The sequence below is a fragment of the Halichoerus grypus genome, chromosome 3, assembly GCF_964656455.1.
Source record: "Halichoerus grypus chromosome 3, mHalGry1.hap1.1, whole genome shotgun sequence".
Taxonomy (NCBI): domain Eukaryota; kingdom Metazoa; phylum Chordata; class Mammalia; order Carnivora; family Phocidae; genus Halichoerus; species Halichoerus grypus.
Genome location: NC_135714.1, coordinates 138,462,968 through 138,482,388, shown reverse-complemented (window position 1 = coordinate 138,482,388; position 19,421 = coordinate 138,462,968). Strand labels below are relative to the sequence as shown.

At 34.6% G+C, this 19,421-nt stretch overlaps 1 protein-coding gene across 4 annotated transcripts in view; it reads left to right on the top strand.

The window, feature by feature from the left end:
* FSTL5 (follistatin like 5) overlaps positions 1–19,421 on the top strand; it is a 725,252-nt gene that overhangs the window by 664,338 nt on the left and 41,493 nt on the right. For all 4 annotated transcript variants that reach the window (XM_078069389.1, XM_078069388.1, XM_036106567.2 and 1 more), the window contains one exon: positions 5,314–5,438. In XM_078069389.1, coding sequence (XP_077925515.1) covers positions 5,314–5,438 — 125 coding nt within the window. The remainder of the gene's footprint in view (positions 1–5,313; positions 5,439–19,421) is intronic.

The window sequence follows — 19,421 nt, the reverse complement described above, 5'->3', positions numbered from 1 at the left end:
CAAATCATTAATCTTTGGCCAGTTTCCAGTAAGTCGATTGAGTGCCATGCTTTTAATTTTAATCAGTTGTCACTGTCAATACTTTAAATATTTCTAAAGGATTTTTAGTTTTGCAATATTTAACTTACAAAAGGCAGGTCTGTTGAAATGAAATCTTTTAAAGGAACTATTAGAATGACACTTCCTTTTATATTTCATTGGAAATACGTGTCATTTGAAACATTACCATATAATAGTATTCCAGTTATCTATTGTGGCAAATCAAATCACCCCAAAATTTGATGTGTTAAACAGAATTAAAGAATGACTTACTACCCATAGTTCTGTGGTTTGGCAATCTGGACAGTTTGTGGGCCTGATGGGGGAACACTCAGAAGGCCGCACTCCTCTGATTGCAGTAGCTGGATGGTTCAAAATAGCCTCACCCCCACGTCTGTTATGTATTAGTGGTGAATAGCTGGGTGGCTTGTGTCTCCTGCACGTGCCTGCTCATCCTTTAGACTGGCATCTCAGCATGGTGGTTCCAGGGTATAAGACGGTGGAAGTTGCAAGGCTAATTAAGATCTAGGCACTAGAATTCACATCACTCCCACCACAACTTCTTGATCAAAGCAAGTCACAAACTGCCTGCCTAGATTCAAGAGGGTGAAATAACAGAGCTCATCTTTTGCTGGAAAGAGTACAGTCTTCGTTGTGGACAGTTGTTTGACTGACCTGTCACAATATGGTAATATTGTCTAGTTATTTGATATTTTGTACTTAAATCTTGACAAGATAAGAACAGGTCAATATGTATGATTTTTTTAAAATCACTCTTATGAATTATTTTTAATTCTATTACCTTTTAAATAAAATAAAACAGCTTATAAAAGTTAAAAAATATATATATTTTTTTCTTTTAAAGTTGTATGAATTTTCAATATATTGTGTTCTTTGGAACTGAATCTTTCCCTTCCCTTTTGGTACTTGCTACTTTTATAGATTAATAACTTTCTCAGTGTTGCAAACCTTCCATAAAGCACAATTAGGCACACTCCTTTAATATCATACAGAAAGGGTAATATAGTCTTTGAAAAAGTGTTAAGTTACTTTCTACACATTATTCAGCCATTTAAAAATGGGTTCTTTTTCTCTGAATGTCCAGTAAAAAATATGCTTTTAAGATTTAATGAATTTTTTAAATATTTGCTGTGTGGAGGGAAAGGTAACTCTCACACCTGAAAATGTAAAATAAAACGTAAGAATTGAGAAGTACTCTTAAAATAGTACATACAGGAAGATTTAATTGCATAAAGTAACATTTATGCACATGTACATACACATATATATGTGACAGATTACATAATACATAGATAGTTATATAGACAGGCTGACAGGAAACGCAGGGTCTCTGGATCAGAGAACAGACCATTTCTTACTCAGAAGCATGCTAGTGTTTATACCCCAGCCCCCATCCTAGGGGTGATGTGGTGAGAGACTAATGTAACCTCTTTGTATAGCACAGTTGCACTAACAGGAGAAGGACCCTGGAATCATGTGTCTCAGAGTTTTTTTTTAGACTGTTGGCACATCAGTCCACCCTCTTCCATGACAGAGATTATTACTCTGGAATGCAAATTTTATCAGGTCGGTACCCTGGAATATCAGTAAGGCTCAAAGGAATTAAGTCTCTACCTCTCTCAGGAGCAATACCCCACCTTTAGCTTCCAAGGCATTTTTGCTATGCCATCATCCTTTCCCCAACTTTGCTAGAGCCCTTTGCTCAGAAAGACCTGAGTCAGCAGAAGTGTCAGAATAGTCACGGATAATTGTCTCCCAGCAAGATTATCAGGAAACATCTGCAAAGGAAATGGAACTTAAGATTTGTTTGAAAAGTGGAACAGACTTTCCTTTGGCAAAATTGAATTCACCAAACCAAAAACATGGGCAAGGTCCCATTTTGGCTAGGGTGTCCCGGTGCCATGTTGAAAGATCAGACTAGAACTAGAGACATTGATGCTAGGTTGTGATGGTTAGTTAGGTAGTGACTTTTTACCCTAATGCAGTGTATCTTACAATAGTGTCCACTGAAAACTTGAAGGTGCAAAAGCATTTTATCAAGGATCTGAAAGTCCTATGTATACTTCTACTTTGCGTTTTCATTTTGACTATAATCCAATCTATACATCTTTGTCAATTATGGAAGCAAAATATATTATTTTCTGTGATATTTATAATTAATTAATAAAAACCCAAGAACTGTCATGTAAGGTATATAAGACAGTGATTTTCCAATTAGTGTTATCTGATGAATTCTCAAAGATTTATTATAGTTATTTTTTTTTCTTTTTAAAAGGCATCTATGCCTTATGAAAATTTAAGAAATGCTGTTGTAAAAGTCATGAGACTGTCATCTGCACAGTTTTACAATCCATGTGTAATGTCTTTTCAAACGCACGATAATTAGAGATGAAATGTCCCCAAGAAACAACTTGGAATAAAGTCTTTACATCTTGCTGTTGGCCAGGAAGTAGGCCCCAGCCAGATGGGGTGACAGTGGGAGGTGGCAACTGTGGGTTTGTGGAAGGCATCACACATGGAGGAACCAGCAGCAGGATGCCATTAGGAAGGAACCAAGGATTGTCGCAAGATCGGGCCTATTGATTAAGGTGCATCAGAGATCAATCTGTGTGTCCCTGCAGTTAGTCAGCTCAGTCCTGAATCTGGCAATCCACCACTTCCTGTTTAACTGCAGCAGTGAGAAGGATCTAGAACCATCAGGGAACAAAATCCAGACTGGGAAGAGCTAGGGAAGTGGTATTGTATTTTTTACAACCTAGGACTATGCCAAACACAAATGAGATGCTCAGTTAATATACCTTCATTGGCATAAAACAATTTTGCATCAGTAAGGTTGGGATACATTATAGTGTTGTTTGAATATTAAATTACGTGATGCCTGTAAACTACTGAGAACACATAGTGGCATAAAACAGGCTCTCAGTAAATATTATTCCTGCTGCCATCAGTCTCAGTATTATTATTATTATTATTTTTTTAATATTTTATTTATTTATTTGACAGAGAGAGAGACAGCGAGAGAGGGAACACAAGCAGGGGGAGCAGGAAAGGGAGAAGCAGGCTTCCTGCGGAGCAGGGAGCCCAATGCGGGGCTCGATCCCAGGACCCTGAGATCATGACCTGAGCCGAAGGCAGATGCTTAACAACTGAGCCACCCAGGCGCCCCTCAGTATTATTATTAATTTCAAATACATGTACATGCATTTCAGAGCTATGCACCTCTATACAAACTAAGGGGAAGAAAATTCGAGGAGTTCCTTTCCCATTACTTCTGTTAACCTTTATTAAAATCTTGTAGACATTATTATAAATGACTAAAATCCATTGAAAACTTCCTCACTGACATTCATTAATAAAATAGGTATGGTATCTTTATAGCTTTTATTAAAGACTTTGGTTCTCTCTTCCTCTGGGCACACGATAGGCTCCTTTTGGTTAGGTGGAGACATATGATTAGTTCTGGCAAATGTGGTCTGTTGTAAATGGAAACATTCAAGGTAGTTGGCTGCTCGTTCAGCATGGGATACTAAGTGAAACAGTAGATACCCCACCAAAACCCTCTGGGAAAGTCATGGGTGTGAAATGAAATCTTAATTTCCCAAGCCTCTAAGACTTTAATGTTTTTTTTTCTTTTTTTTCTTCTAACCACAACATAACTGAGTCTATCCTGTTATAATAACAATAAGCTATTTTCATTGGAAAGGCAATTTCCAGGGGAACTCAGTGAAAGTATACTCATATGAGTGAAGAAAAATAAGCCATTCAGAAAACAAACAAACAAACAAACAAAAACACAAAGTGCTACTTACTTCTGTCATAAAACCAAAGGAAAAGACTCTGTGTTGAGGAAGGAAATTTATTTAACTTAAGAGAGTCAGTCAATTATTTAGGAAGTTTAATTTGGTGGTCATATGTAGAAAGGATTAAAAGGGGAGAAATAAAGGCAGCAAGTGCTTTAAAAGGCTAACACAGAACAATGGTTGACCAGCAGGTTGACCACAGGAAAAAATGGGGAGCTGTGAAATATCTGAAGAAAGAACTGATAGAATTGGTGCATAATGGGATACAAGGAATAAAAGAATTTAAATGTAGTGATCTTTTCTTTAGTGGACTATAAAGATTTTAAAAATTAATTGATGATGAATAAGAAGAAGAAATGTCTTTGATTAAAACTTACTTAAATCTGGGGCACCTGGGTGACTCAGTTTGGTTAAGCATCCAACTCTTGATTTCAGCTCAGGTCAGGATCTCTGAGATGGAGCCCATATTGGGCTCCATGCTCAGCAGGGAACCTGCTCAAGATTCTCTCTCTCTCTCTCCCTCTCCCCCTACCCCCTTCTCACTCTCTCCTCTCTAAAATAATAATAAAAATAACTTACTTAAATTTGTTACTTTCAATTTATAGGAGGAAAAAAATAAATATAATTTCATCAATTCTAAAGTTGCTAAGAGATAGAATATTTCATTTGATTTGTTTTGGAGTTTTCAGTTTTGTTTCCAGCTCTGTTCTATATTAGAAGTTTTTTGTTTTATCAGTTACACCTCCACAAAGCTGAAGAAAGAAAGAAAAAGAAAGAAAGAAAGAAGAAAGAAAGAAAGAAAAAGAAAGAAAGAAAGAAAGAAAGAAAGAAAGAAAGAAAGAAAGAAAGAAAGAAAGGAAAGAAAGGAAAGAAAAGAAAAGAAAAGAGGAGCAAGAAAGCTAATGATCTCGTTTACACCATATGTACACTTGCTTTAATTTTTTTCATTATAGCAAGGTTAATGCTTTTATAATACAGAAGTTGTTTCTACCTATTTTATTATTTAAGCAGAAATTCAAGATAAATCTTTCTCTATTTTTTCTTTATAAAAACAAATTTCTGGGGCGCCTGGGTGGCTCAGTCATTAAGCGTCTGCCTTCCGCTCAGGTAACGATCTCAGGGTCCTGGGATCGAGCCCCGCATTGGGCTCTCTGCTCCGCGGGAAGCCTGCTTCTTCCTCTCCCACTCCCCCTGCTTGTGTTCCCTCTCTCGCTATCTCTCTCTCTGTCAAATAAATAAATAAAATCTTAAAAAAAAAAAACACCAAATTTCTATGTTGAAAATAAGCAAACAATTACAAAAGTCCAATTTGCTTAATGATATATTAATTTTGAGGATGGCAATAAAGAGTCTATTAAACAGCTACTGATTTGTTTCATCTCTAAATAAAACTAATGCTGGTACTATTAAGGAAATGCACTGCCAAGCTCTAACAGTGATATGCTCTGTTTAGGTAATCACCCTGGCCAGTGGGAATGTGCTACACCACACTATTCACACCCAGCCAGTAGGAAAGCAGTTTGACCGAGTGGATGATTTTTTTATTCCTACTACAACACTCATCATCACCCACATAAGGTAAGTGCTAAATGAGTGATCAACTTTTAGATTTCTCTCTAATTTTGATAGGAAGCCGTGGGAAGTCATAAAAAGTAAAACACATTTCTGTTATACAATGGGTACACACACAATTGCACGTAATTTACCTTGTTTCATCTGCTTGATGAAACTTTTATTTATCAACATTAGTAATGAATTTCCCATCTTGTATTTATTTTTATGCCTCATAAAGAAGTGAGTTTTAAAAGATAGGTTGCATTTTTAAATCAATTTTTATAGTTAATATTTTTGCAAATTGTCATTGGGGTCTTCTCATTAGGCTTTTGGAAAATGCTGACATTTGAACTCAGCATGATGAAAGAACCACTCTCATAGAAATCCATTCAATGTATTATAATGACATTCTTTTATCATTTTTGCCCACATAGAAATTAATATAAAACTGTGTTGGAAGCATATAGTAAGTTGAAATGAAATGTTTGAGGCCTACACTTTGAGGAAACGCGTTGATGTGTTCTATCCTTGGATGTATTTATAAGAGGTGAAAAGGTAATCACTTCTAATGACATCACTCCAAAGTTCCAAAGAAGTGGTTTAAATGCTTAAAAGAGGGAGACTGAATATATCACAATTCCAAGTACTATATATTTTGATGATTTACTGAAAAACTTTTAAAGTATTACTTAGCAACGTTAGGGAATTTGAACCAAACTAATATTTTGTTCTGTTTCTCAAGTCAATTATGTTGAGGGGGAAGTGCTCCAGATATGTTATATGAGTCATTATGTGATTCTTGTGTATATTTGTTTCTCTTATGTTAAACTGGAAATTATCTAAGGGTTGGAGTTGTAAGAATTCTGAGAGAGTGGAATTCAACTTCCAAAAGTAAAAAAGGGAGATTAATAAATCAGAATCGTGGCTCATAGTCAGACAATTCATAGAAACTGTTATTTGCACAGCCAAGTATGTTTTCAAAGAGGTTAGTATATTTTTCAAGCAAATGACCGTTACTTTCAGAATGTCTTTCATGTGCTCAGCAATAAAGTGATTGGAAAACATTATGTCCTATTACAATTATTACATGTTTTTATGGAAAATAAGTAGAACTTTCTGAAAATACAGCATATTTTTAAGTATTTGTGTCCAAGTAATAATTTTTACATCTGATTGTAAGTGCTATAATAGTTCAGACAGAAAAGAAATCAGCATATGAACCAAAAATGGTAGCAGTTGAGATGGTACCTAAAAAATGTATGTTTTTATACTTACTCAATAAGGATACAAGTTTATTTAATAGAAAATGAGTACAATAATTAATTCCTTTGTTATTTTCAAGTTGTTGATAAATTATTACTAATCAATAATTTACTATGTAACACTTGCTTTTATTTACCCCATTCTCCTATTATGCATTACTGTATTTAATACACTATTATCAACTTTGCTTTTTTTTTTTTTTCAAATGCACTAGTGATGGGATTATTTGGGGCAAATTTCCTGTGGCTATAATACTAATAGGGTTAATAGTCTATGGTTTGGGCTATTTTCCCCTGCAACTAGTAAATTATATCATTGTGGTAGAATAGCTACCAGGTCAAGAGTTTAACTTTGTCTAAATGCAGCAAGTGCTATGTGTAATTCTGGGTTTGTATTTATAATTGGTATACAAGATTACATTGCACGATTATAGAATTACTATACATACAGTCAGAACATAATATCTCTTTAGGGTCAAAATGATTACTACATAGCTAGAGTTGGAGCTAGTAATTAGAAGAATATCTAAATAATGTGAACACATATAAGGCAAAATTTTATTTTAATTATTTCTCTATATTATGAAAAACACTGAAGAGTATGCTTGAGGATATTTTTAAACATCTTTTTCCTTTTAGGAATGGATAGTGAAATGCAGGGTTGTTTTGCCATACTTATAAAACATCCTAAATTAAATTATAGCAATCCTACTTGCATAGCTTGCATATAGAGACCCATTTTCATGAATGTGAATGATGGTCATATTTTCTACTGTACTTCAAATTAATTATTCCTATTACTAAAGGAAGAATGAGAGTAAAAATTAGCATGCATTTCCAAAATCAAAACATTAAATGTAAACTATTTTTAACATAATGAGAATTTTTTTCTATATCAGGAAAATCTGAGGGATAGATATTGTCTTTTCTCCTACCAATTTCATGTAACATATTTTTCTAACCAAATTTGGCATGTGTTTAAATATGTGTTGCAGAGATTGATCTTTTTGTAACTTGTGTTTTTCAGAATTTGAGACTATTTTCTGACTGCTGTGCTTGGTATATATTTCCAGGCCAGGCAGAAGGTCTGGCACATAATAACTGTTTAATTAATGAGTTTCCTTCCTCTGAACCTTTATCACATTAATCAACTTTTCTTTCAGATTGCTACACCCTCATTTCAAATAATTTATATCTCCAATGTCTGCAAAGCTCCTGGACAAGTGTCAGGATTTTATATCCTAAGTGCCTAAAAACTGGTAGTCTCTTAATTCATGTTTCTCACGGGAATGGAAATAAAGAAGAAAGCGTTACACTATTTCCTAAACCAGGAATTGGATTGGAATAGGATTGAGGGGATTACATAACATTAAGGGAACTGTATTTCTTATGTACTGAATTTCTCAGCATGTAACACGATATCAGAGATGCAACAAGTACTGCATTAAGTGCACATGGATTATGTGGAAGCAGTAAATACAAGTAATAAGTACTTAATCTCCTGTCAGACTGATCTAAGCCTGAAGGTCCCAGCAATACCATTTGCCATTGGTTATTGTGAATTTAACCAGTTTACTTCATTTCTTTCCAAGGACTGGAATGAAATAATGTTCAAATATTAAGTTGCAGGGTGCCTGGGTGGCTCAGTCGGTTAAGCATCTGCCTTTGGCTCGGGTCATGATCCCAGGGTCCTGGGATCGAGTCCCAACTCGGGCTCCCTGCTGAGCGGGGAGTCTGCTTCTCCCTGTACCTCTGCCCCTCCCCTGCTTGTGCTCTCTCTCTCTTTCTCTGTCAAATAAACAAATAAAATCTTAAAAAAAATAAATATTAAGTTGCCCATAATCGTTGTTGTTCATACTACTCATAATCCACAGTGTTGCAGGGGCTCTCCTGCGAACAGTGACAATTTTGCTAAAAGCCCCTATTTTTCCCTGCTTGGCTTCTTCTCATTTTTTTTTTCCACATTTTTTTTCCTTTTTCAATGCCTCTAATTCTCAGGCTTGTTTAATCTAGTCTGTAAGGTAAATCAAGACTGAGGCATTTAAGAGAACCAAAATTATTTTATGCATCTATATTAAAAAATAAACTTGTAGCTTAAAAAATAATCAATCTTGGGGCGCCTGGGTGGCTCAGTTGGTTAAGCAACTGCCTTCGGCTCGGGTCATGATCCCAGGGTCCTGAGATCGAGCCCCACATTGGGCTCCCTGCTCGGCGGGAAGCCTGCTTCTCCCTCTCCCACTCCCCCTGCTTGTGTTCCCTCTCTCGCTGTCTCTGTCAAATAAATAAAATCTTTAAAAAAATAAAATAAAAAAAAAATCAATCTTCACAAAATTTGGGAAGTTGTTCACTTTATAGGACAGCTTAAAATTCTCAGCATTTTAAAAATTTGGGGTTCCTAATTTATGTCCCCCCTTTTTAATTGAAATATAGTTGACATACAACTTGCCATGCTTGCCATGGTAAGTATAGTTACCATCTGTCACCATACATAAATACCACAACATTACTGACTATATTTCCTGTTGGACTTCTTAATCCCCTTCACCTATTTCACTCATCCCCCTCTTCATCCCCTCCCCCGGACAACCATGTTTGCTCTTTGTATTTATGATTCTGTTTTTGTTTGTTCTTTTTTTTTTTTTTTTTTGCTTTTTAGATTCCACATATCATTTGATGTTTGTCCTTGTCCTTGTCTTATTTATTTCACTTAGCATAGTAGCCTCTAGGTCCATCCAAGTTGTCATAAAAGACTTCATTTGTTTTTATGGCTGAGTAATATTCCATTGTGTGTGTGTGTGTGTGTGTGTGTGTACACGTACATGTGCTTCACATCTTCTTTATCCATTTTGAATGGCCTGAGGAATTTTAATTTCAGAAAACTCATTTCCATTTAAAAAATATCTGAGAAGGAAGGCCTGATTCTATGCACTCATTCAGTTCCTCAGTGAATTCCTTCCCACTCTTTCAGAGATACAGCCTAGGCCACATACAGTTATTCCTATTTTCAGTATATGTGTTGCCTAAGCGAGCACAACGTACAGTTATTCCTATTTTATCCTATGGAGTGAGACTTTGTTAGTAAAAAATCCCCTTTTGGTTTTATGTATTCCTTCCTTCTCCATAGGAATAGAAGAGTACCTGAGCCCTAGGTTGGGGATACACCAGATACACCAATGCCATACTACCTTTGATCTAACTCAAAATGGTCTTTAACCTGTTGAGTTCTGGTTACTGGACTCAGCTTGTGTCCCTGCCTTACACTCTCTTGAATACGAGTGCTTACCAGGGGATAATAAGGAACTCTAGACCAGCACGCAGCCATTCTTTAAGATATGCATATTGAGCCTCAACTGTGAATTCAGTTTGGTTTAATGAAACCAAACTTCCTGGAAGATAAGAAAAGATGTATTATAACCCTGTCTCCCCAAAGTTCCAACTACTTACTCAGCTTCTGAAAGGGATTGACTAAATACTTACTGACTAAAAGTTTGTTTTTAAAAGGTTATTAAAATTCTAGAATATATATTTTTAACATTGAGTGTGAGTTGGTTAATATCCACTTCCCCAATTGTTTAGGGAAAACTTAAATTACTTGATAGTTAGTTAATAACACAGATGATATTCTGATGCTTATTGAAATATATTGATTTAAATCACTCTATAATTATAGGTTTTTTTTTGTTTTTAAAGTAAGAATAAAAAATTATACCTTATATTCTGTTAATCTTCATAAAGACAGTTCCACTGAATATTTAATAAGTGATGTACTTTTCATATTAGTAATTCTTTGCACATTTCGGTTAACTGGCAATATATATTAACTAGACACTCATTTTTCAGAATTTCAGTTAATAGAGAATTTTCTTTAAAAATCTTAAACTCCAGCAGTAATTAATTAATCATAAATCATAGTCTAAAGTTGAAGAGATTATGCAGTGCAAAAAGAATGTGTTTTGTAATGACGTAAGAAATATAAATTTCTTATATGAGGAATTTCAATTTGGATTTCTATCTTCTATATACAAATATATCCAGAGAGGAAAAATTGAAAGAGACTATTAAAAATGAAAATGCATGTATAATTCTCAGAAGAATCAATTATGTCTATTTAATGTACAAAAACTGAAATAATTCATTTTCTTTTTTAAGCACAAGTGCTCTACAAATGTAAAACAAAATGTTTCATTAGTGTACTCATAACTTGTATCCAAAGTGCTAAGTTATTATAATATCATTACATGCAAATAGATATATTTGAAAGATATTATAATTCTACTACTCTTAAGTTTTTTATGATATGGCTAATGCATGGGGGATTCAGTGATTTTTATATCGGTTTTCTTTAATTAGCTAGAGATTAAAAAGTAATTTCAAAGCAATTTCTTTTTTTTTCAGAAAAATTGTTGTATTGCAATGGTTGTATTATCTTCAAAGCAACTAAATCTCATAAAGGATGGACATATACATAATTGATTGTGTTTCATTTTTCGTACTATTCTGGAGAGAAAAAAAATCTAAATGTCAATTTCTTGTTGTTATATAAGTAAAGATTAGAACTTACTGTGCAAGTGCTACTATAATTAGCATAGAAAATGAAAACCACAGGTTTGGCAGTGATTTATCACATTATCCTGTGTTTACTTTTAAAATATTTCCTTGTAAAAATTAGAGGGGTGAGGAGAATTGAGAAAATGAGAGGAGAAGTCAATGAGATGGCAGGTATTCAAGCAATGAATGACGAAGCCTTTCCATGGGACCCTCCCCCTCCCTTGAAAATACTTCAGTAATTCTTCCAAAGAATGATTTATTTTTGGTAGTGGGGTGATGAAAGGGAGAACTACTTAAGGGCCAATGTGGTTGAGAGCAAGGAAACTTGATAAAGCTTCGTGCAAGAGACCAAGAAGGCCAGAAAGTACAAGCTATGACAAATGCAAAAGTTAGCAGAAATCTTTCTGAGAGCTTTTGACTTGTCATGAATAAAATTAGTTGAAAGATAAGGAAGAGGGTAACAGCTAGATATTTTCACCTACATTACAAAGGCACAGCTAATATTCATATTCTTTAGGGCTCTAAGAAATTCTTTAAATTTTCACTGATTAAAATAATACCTTTGGGGGCGCCTGGGTGGCTCAGTCGTTAAGCGTCTGCCTTCGGCTCAGGTCATGATCCCAGGGTCCTGGGATCCAGTCCCACATCGGGCTCCCTGCTCAGCGGGAAGCCTGCTTCTCCCTCTCCCACTCCCCCTGCTTGTGTTCCTGTTCTTGCTGTCTCTCTCTGTCAAATAAATAAATAAAATCTTTTAAAAAAATAATAATACCTTTGATACAATTTAAAATAGATGCCACATGAAGAAAAAATATGTTTTATAGCTGACCCTTGTAACATCTACAAATCATGTGTCTTGCATCTCTTGTCCTCTCTGAAGTTGACTGCAACTATAGACAAGTTTAATCCCATCTAGTTCACCTGGCACAGAGGAAAACTTTTAGTAAATATGAGAAGGAAGTTATTTCTGATTTATGTGCTACTTCAGGAGTAGTCCTATGATAGAAAGGGAAGATAGCAACTTCGATGATGCTATATGAGATGCTTTGAAAGGCTTGTCTACACTTGACATCACCCCCAACACCACCATTTGATAATACTGCCTGGAATTTCAAATGACTCCTGTTTCTTTGGGTTATATTTCTCTAGAAATCTACCTTTAAAGTGCTCCTATTTCTTGAAAGGAAAATGGAAGAGCAGTTGGGAAATTTGACATCTTTCTTATTGGCATTTTTCCTTATGGGTTGATTGGTTGATTATGTAGTGTCTTAAAAAATTAACGTATGAACTTGGGAGGATGTGTGTGTGTGTGTGTGTGTGTGTGTGTGTATTTATTTCAATCTATGATTACATGATAAGTAATAAGATGAATAGAGTATATATAGTAGAGAACTTGAAAGCAATAAGCACTTGCATAAAAACTGAGAATGCCAGTTCCCACATTTTTCTCCTCCTCTGGACTTGACCTACTAAACAAAACAAACAAACAAATAAACAAACAAACAGTATTCCAAAGTTTCCTTCTAACACTGCTCCCTTCCCTACCACATACCCCAAGATGAAGTCAGTGTCAAATAATTATCTCAAATTGGGTAATTCAGGAATTCCATGGAAAGTAGACCTCAGTGTTACTCTTCAGTTTTAGTGGGATGGAAAGGCACTGTTTTAAGACCCTCAAAGGTCGAATGAGTGAGAAGAGTGTAATGTAAGAGGGTTGCAGTCAAATGTGGGATAAGGGGCTCAGGGCTTATCCTGTTTCAGATGGGCCATAATTCCTACACAGCCAATGGCTATGGCTCTACTGTAAGAGATGAAGAAAACTGAAATAACAAGTAGCGGGCACCATTCTGGGAGTCTGTAGAGAGGTCTATAGCACTCCTTTTCTGTCATAAATTACAGCAAGGAAATGATTAAGAAGGGATTGGGTTTGATTTATGTTTCCTTGAAGCTTCTCCAAGGGAAAAATAAACATTCTGCGAAAGCGAAAGTTAAAGTAAAGTATATCATTCTTCCTCATATTTTATCAAATCCGTTAAAGCAAAATTATATATATGGCTAGCCATTTATCAAGACAACTCTACACTTGTGACTTGATTCATGGACAGGCCAGGTATATGGAGATACAATTTTAGCAGTAAAATTGTCTGGGTACACTGAAGCCCTGGCACATCAGAAACTGAAAATATCAGTTGTTCAATCCTTTTTAGGAAAAATATAATCTCAGGATGATAAGCAACAACTAAAATTGTTTCGAAAAAATGGTTCATAGATAAAGATCTCACAAAATCCCAGCTCAATGAGGTTCTTTTATTTTTTTTTACTCCATTCATCCTTAATGCTAATTCCTCCCACAAAGAAATAAACTAACAAGCTATAAGGATTCTAAATAAACCAGGAGTGGGAGCTCTTTCTGTCTGTATTCTCACACATAGTGAATATCTGAGACATTTATGAATTCTGAAACTATGATCTTCTCTTCCCCCGGTGTCTCTGAGGTTCTTCATTGCCCTCTCCTCTCCACACAAACACAAACTCTAGATTGTCAGGACCCGCAATATCTTGGGATCCTTACATTCCCAGAGCCTAGTGCACTATTTGAAAAACAGAAGACATTCATAAGTTGCTTATTAAACACAGTGCATGTGTATATGTTTGTGAGTGTGTATGTGTATACATATACAAATCATTGTTGGCAAACCTTCCAGCCTTCTTATATGGATGCGCAACTTCTTCTACATAAGCACTTGATAATTTTTTTCATCTTATTTTTAAAGAACTAAACACACTATACCCTTCAATTTGGATCTGTAGTGCTATTCTTTTTCATTTTGGTTACTGGATTTGCTTTTTTACTTTCCACCTTCTTTAGCATATTAGTGTAGCTAACACATTGAGTATAAAATGCTTAGACAGAGAACGACAGAGTGCTTGCAGCCAACTGGTGTGTGTGTGTGTGTGTGTGTGTGTGTGCGCGCGCGCCGCGCATGTGCGCCTGTATGTATGTGTAGTCATTTTGTTATCTGCATTATTTCTTGAGTTAGAGAACACTGTCTGCTTCCCTGCTTGGTCTCTGCCTTATATTAACAGGTCTCTGCACTATCTGAGTCCTGTAAAAAAAAGAATCTAGTGTCCAAAGTGGATGAACGAAGGCCAGCACCTCTTTTGGCAGAATATACACTTAGCCAAATTAGTAGCCCATATTAGCTATGTAATCTTTTTTTTTTTTTTTTTTTTTATTGTATGGGGAAATGAGGTTGGATTTAAAGAGCAAACTGTATTTAAAATATGAGGATCTCATTATGTTTAAAAAGGCAAAGTTTTATACAGGTGTTATTAGTAGACTCCAAGCTCTAGAATTTAATAAAGCCCCTAAATAGATTCATCCTACGGCATTTTTTACTGACGAAATCAATGGAGCACTAATAACATGTAATTTAGAAACACTCTACATTGCAAATCTGCCTCTTGAGTTTTATTATGCAAAGAAAAACAGCTCTTGCTTCTCTCAGAGGTCCTTATGCTAACTCATTAAAGTGTTCAGTAAAACATAGGGCTGTCCATTTGACAGGACCCGGGATTCTTCTTAGGAGACAGCTGTGGGGTATACACAGCAAATTTGTATGTTTTATTTTTTTTTCCTTTGTCACAGATGATTTTGAGTTTTGCTGGAAATGGTAAATCAAACTTATTTTACTTTAAATGAGTAAATGGTATGGTTGCATAGATTACTTCGCTTTCTTTGCTTGGTAGTAAAAACAAACTCAGGTAACAATTAAGGTTAATAAAGAAAAATACCAAAGTTAAAATGCAATGCAATACATCAAGAGAGGGGCAGAGCTCATCCTGAGAACCTAAGTAATTTCTTATGTGAATTTAATATGCACACTGCATGACCTATTTCATACATACATTTAATAGATTATAATATTTTGAATCAAGCATATAAGGCATTAACTAGTTCTCATAAAATGTGTATACAAAAGAATAATGTATATTGGGGTTTCTAATTCTATCTGAAGTGGCTATATTATTATTCTGTTGAAAGAAGGTGATATATTTTACTGTAATATCTTATTTTATGAATTCATTATTTTTTTGATGAAATGTTTTATTAAAATGCTAAAACTTTACATACACATATCATAACATAACAAAAGCTCTTTTTTGAATGAAAAACTCCTACTGTGGCTCAATAGAGCAATACAGTTGAAAATAAATAATTTTATCTTTGAGAATTGTGTAAAGTCAATAGAACTGTAAGTTAATAGAACATTTTTTGAAATTTTCTGTGAATGTGACTAAATACTTTTATATATATATATATATATATACACATCACTTCTCACTTTTGTTTAATTATAAAAACAATTTAAATGTAAAATTAGTGGTAGTAGTGGGGGTTATCTTTAGATGGGCAACATGGTGACACTGATATTCTCTCTGTTTACAATGATTTGAGACTGTAAAAAATATCCATTGTGAATCCACCCAAGTTGATATTTTGTACCATTTTTTAAAAGATTTTATGTATTTATTTAGAGGCAGAGAGAGAGAGCGCGTACCTGCACGAGCAAGTGGGGGGAGGGGCAGAGGGGCAGAGAGAGGGAGAGAATCCCAAGCAGACTCCATGTTGAGCATGGAACCTGAGCCGGGGCTCAATCTCATCACCCTGAGATCATGACCTGAGCCGAAATCAAGAGTCGGATGCGTAACTGACTGAGCCACCCAGGTGCCCCTGTAACATTTTAATTTAGTTGTAAATCTGTGGATGTGGCCTCACTATGGCTATCCATGTAGGAAAGAGGAATTGGTCAATCAAATATATTTACACAAATATATTTACACAAATGCATTCCTTTTTTTCATTTAGATTAACAATCACTTGTTCTGTAGCAGTGTTCTATCTCTCGCATCTCCTTGTGAAAAAGAAACCCTACAGCGAAATTTCAGGTTTTAAAGTTCTTTGGTTTTAAAGATTTGGTTCAAGCAAAAATGAAATACATGACAGGATGTCAGAGAGCCTTTAAAATGTACTACAACAGAAAAACCCACCGAATTTGTAGATATGTGGAGAAACTGCCTATTAGGTCTCATCTGTCATCAATCATGAGTAGAAATACTCAAAATAACCACATGAATAGATTAAGAACATTAGGCAACAAATACCAAACTGCCAGGGTTTTATCCTTTGGTGTATACACTAGTGCCTTGTAGGATACATAAACCTCACAAAATGAATTGAAATAGACAGCTTCAGGGGAAATAAAAATGACAGTTGCCTTAAGTGACTTTTAAAACTGCCAGCTGGGTTAGTTATGGTTAAAATCTCTGTTTTGGTTTAGACTGAGATTAGCTGAATTTTTCTATACTATGGGAACTTCTCCTTTTTTACCTTCCCATTTTTCTTTTATTTGGGGGGAGGGATAATGAATATTTATAGATTTTTTTTCTATATTGACAACTGATTTTCAAGGAAAATAGTATGAAATTACAGTAATTCATTTTTTGGTCATAATGTAGAAGCTTATTTTTATGCATATGTAATTTGAATGCATAAATATAGTTTTTAGTTCTTTGAAACAAAAGGAAATCAGGGTTTGCATGTGCTATGAAAGTAGCGGCTGATTCATGTAAGCCTAGAAAACACTAAAATAACCTAGATTTTCTCCTCATAATGGAAATCAAGATTATTCATCAATTTTGAGTGATAGAAAACATTTTTTATGTTTTTAATTAAAGTAGACATTGTTTAAATTCTGCTTAAAAACCTAGCTGTACAAATAGAAAAATAATAGAATATTTGGAACATCTGAAGAATTCTTATTAAAAAGCGTGACAAAACTCATTTAATTAATTAATACATGAAAATAATTTGAAAACAGATTATTAGTTTATATAGAAAGATGATTTAAGAAATACTTTTAATAGATCATAGGTACATATATCTTTATGTTGACTAAACATGCTTTCTTAATTCCTTATATGTTTGGTAATTTCTGACATCAAAAACCCCTACTTACATCTAAATTATTATTCACATTGGGAGGTAATGGAATCTAATTCAGAGATTTTGTTGGAAGCAGATGACTTTTGTAAAAATAGAATTAAAGTGGAATAGAAATTATTTAGCAACAGTCTTCTGAGATATACATTTTTTTGATTACTTAATATTTTATGTTTTGTGAATTAAGAGATATACTTCCTGGCTATCATCGTTATTAGAGACTTTATGAAAAGAGAGGTCATATTAACTTATCTTACATTTTTCCTTTCCTTAATCCAATCTGTGCCCTGCCAACATCAAAGGTATATTAATAATCTTTTTGATACTTTTACCACTCACCTAATTTCAGCTTGATCCATTTACCATCTTTAAAAATTTTTAAATACATGAAAACACTTTTAGACAACCATAATATGTGGGCTTACAGAAAGCAGATAAATTATATTTAAGCTTCCAATTCATGAAGTAATTATTAAAATTTCAAATTCATCAAGGAAACATTTTTCTTTATTGTATTTATACAAGTGAAATATATACAATAACATTATATTTAAATGTAAGTTGTTAATGTAAATAATTTAAAGAGAGTCACTTTTTTTATTATGATGAACTCATAATAATTTCCTAAAAGTTATGCACAGGAATAAATCACGAATTTGAATTTTAGCAGGAAATAAAGGAAGGAAAATGTTAAGGAAAAGAGGACCAGTATATGAGAAATTTATCAGAAATACAGGAAAAAGACTACCACGTATTCATATTGTCTAACAGTTCCATGAGTAATTTCCAGCTTTCCTCTGGTCCTATGTATAATAGTTATTTAAGGCAGTTCCCTATAATTTTATTTTAATATAGAAGCAAAGCCTGATTTTCTGAAGTTGAGTCTGAGTTTACTGTATCATTTACATACCCTCCAGTTGTATTGCTTGGTTATAGTTTTTATTCTTATTACTATGGTTATTATATAATATGTTAAGAATAATGAGGAAACATTGAGCACTTACTCTATGCCAGAGAGGGAGCTCAGAGTTTTTATGCACTGCCTCATTTAAAACTAGCAGCTACATAAATTTTTATCCCTATTCTACATATAGTGCATCACTTAACTAATAAGCGTTGGAACCAGCTTTAAACTCAGTTCTGTCTAAATTCAGTTTCTTAGCACTTAATACATTTTAGTGTTCAAGTCCTTTTCTCACTTTTAGGGTAAAACCTAATGACTGATATCCTCTACAAATTATTTCACGCTTACCTTTAACACATTCCCTCTCTCACTTTTCTGTTACCTCTGCTGCAACAAAACTCGCCTCCTCCCAACAAACCTACACCATATTTTCTCACCTATCTGCATTAATTTGCAGAATGCCCTGTTTCTTCATTGTCTGCCTAACAAACCCTTCAGGGCTTATCTCAAAGCCACCTTTTATAAAATTTGTTATATTTTCCCTAATTGGAATCCCCTTGGCGTTCTGAATTTTTGTTATTTCTCATTTGTGTTGAGACTCACGCAGACCTAGGTTGGAAAGTAGCTCTTCAGATCCTTTGGGGCCTTTAGCACAGTATTTAATCGTGCTTAGATCAGTTTGATTTTCCTCTTCCACAAGTAGATGATTTCAGAAGGGATAGAGAAAAAATACGATGTGGGGTCTACAGTCCCTAGAGACTCTATGGTAATTGTTTGCTGTCTGCTCACGTCTAACTTCATAACGTCTGTCTATTAATCTGCTCCTTTCCACTCTCATGACACAGACCTAAGCTGAGCTCCCTTACGGACCACCTTGCTAATGTAATGAGCTCTTCACTTTGTCTCCATACTTCTTGCTTTCTCCATACTTCAGCTCACTAAACAGAGAACCACTACATTCCTCTTTTGAATTCCTAGCTTTGGTGATACAGTTCTGCACTGGAAAGAAAAACACCTTTAAAATATTTCCTACTGCATATAGGTTGAAGTCAAGCTACACTGAACCCAATTCCTAAGTGTGTGATCTGCACACACACTAGGGTGCAGCCAGTGTGAACCTGAGTAGCTCCTATACTCCCCTGTTTCCACTTAACCATTCATTTTGTCTAAAGTGCTTTTTATGATTCTGATTTAGATCCTCTTAATTTATGTCAATCTCCTGGCCAAACTCAAATGCACTCTGATTCATGCAACTTTTTCAATTCCTCTGTCATTTATGAAAGCACTCTCCT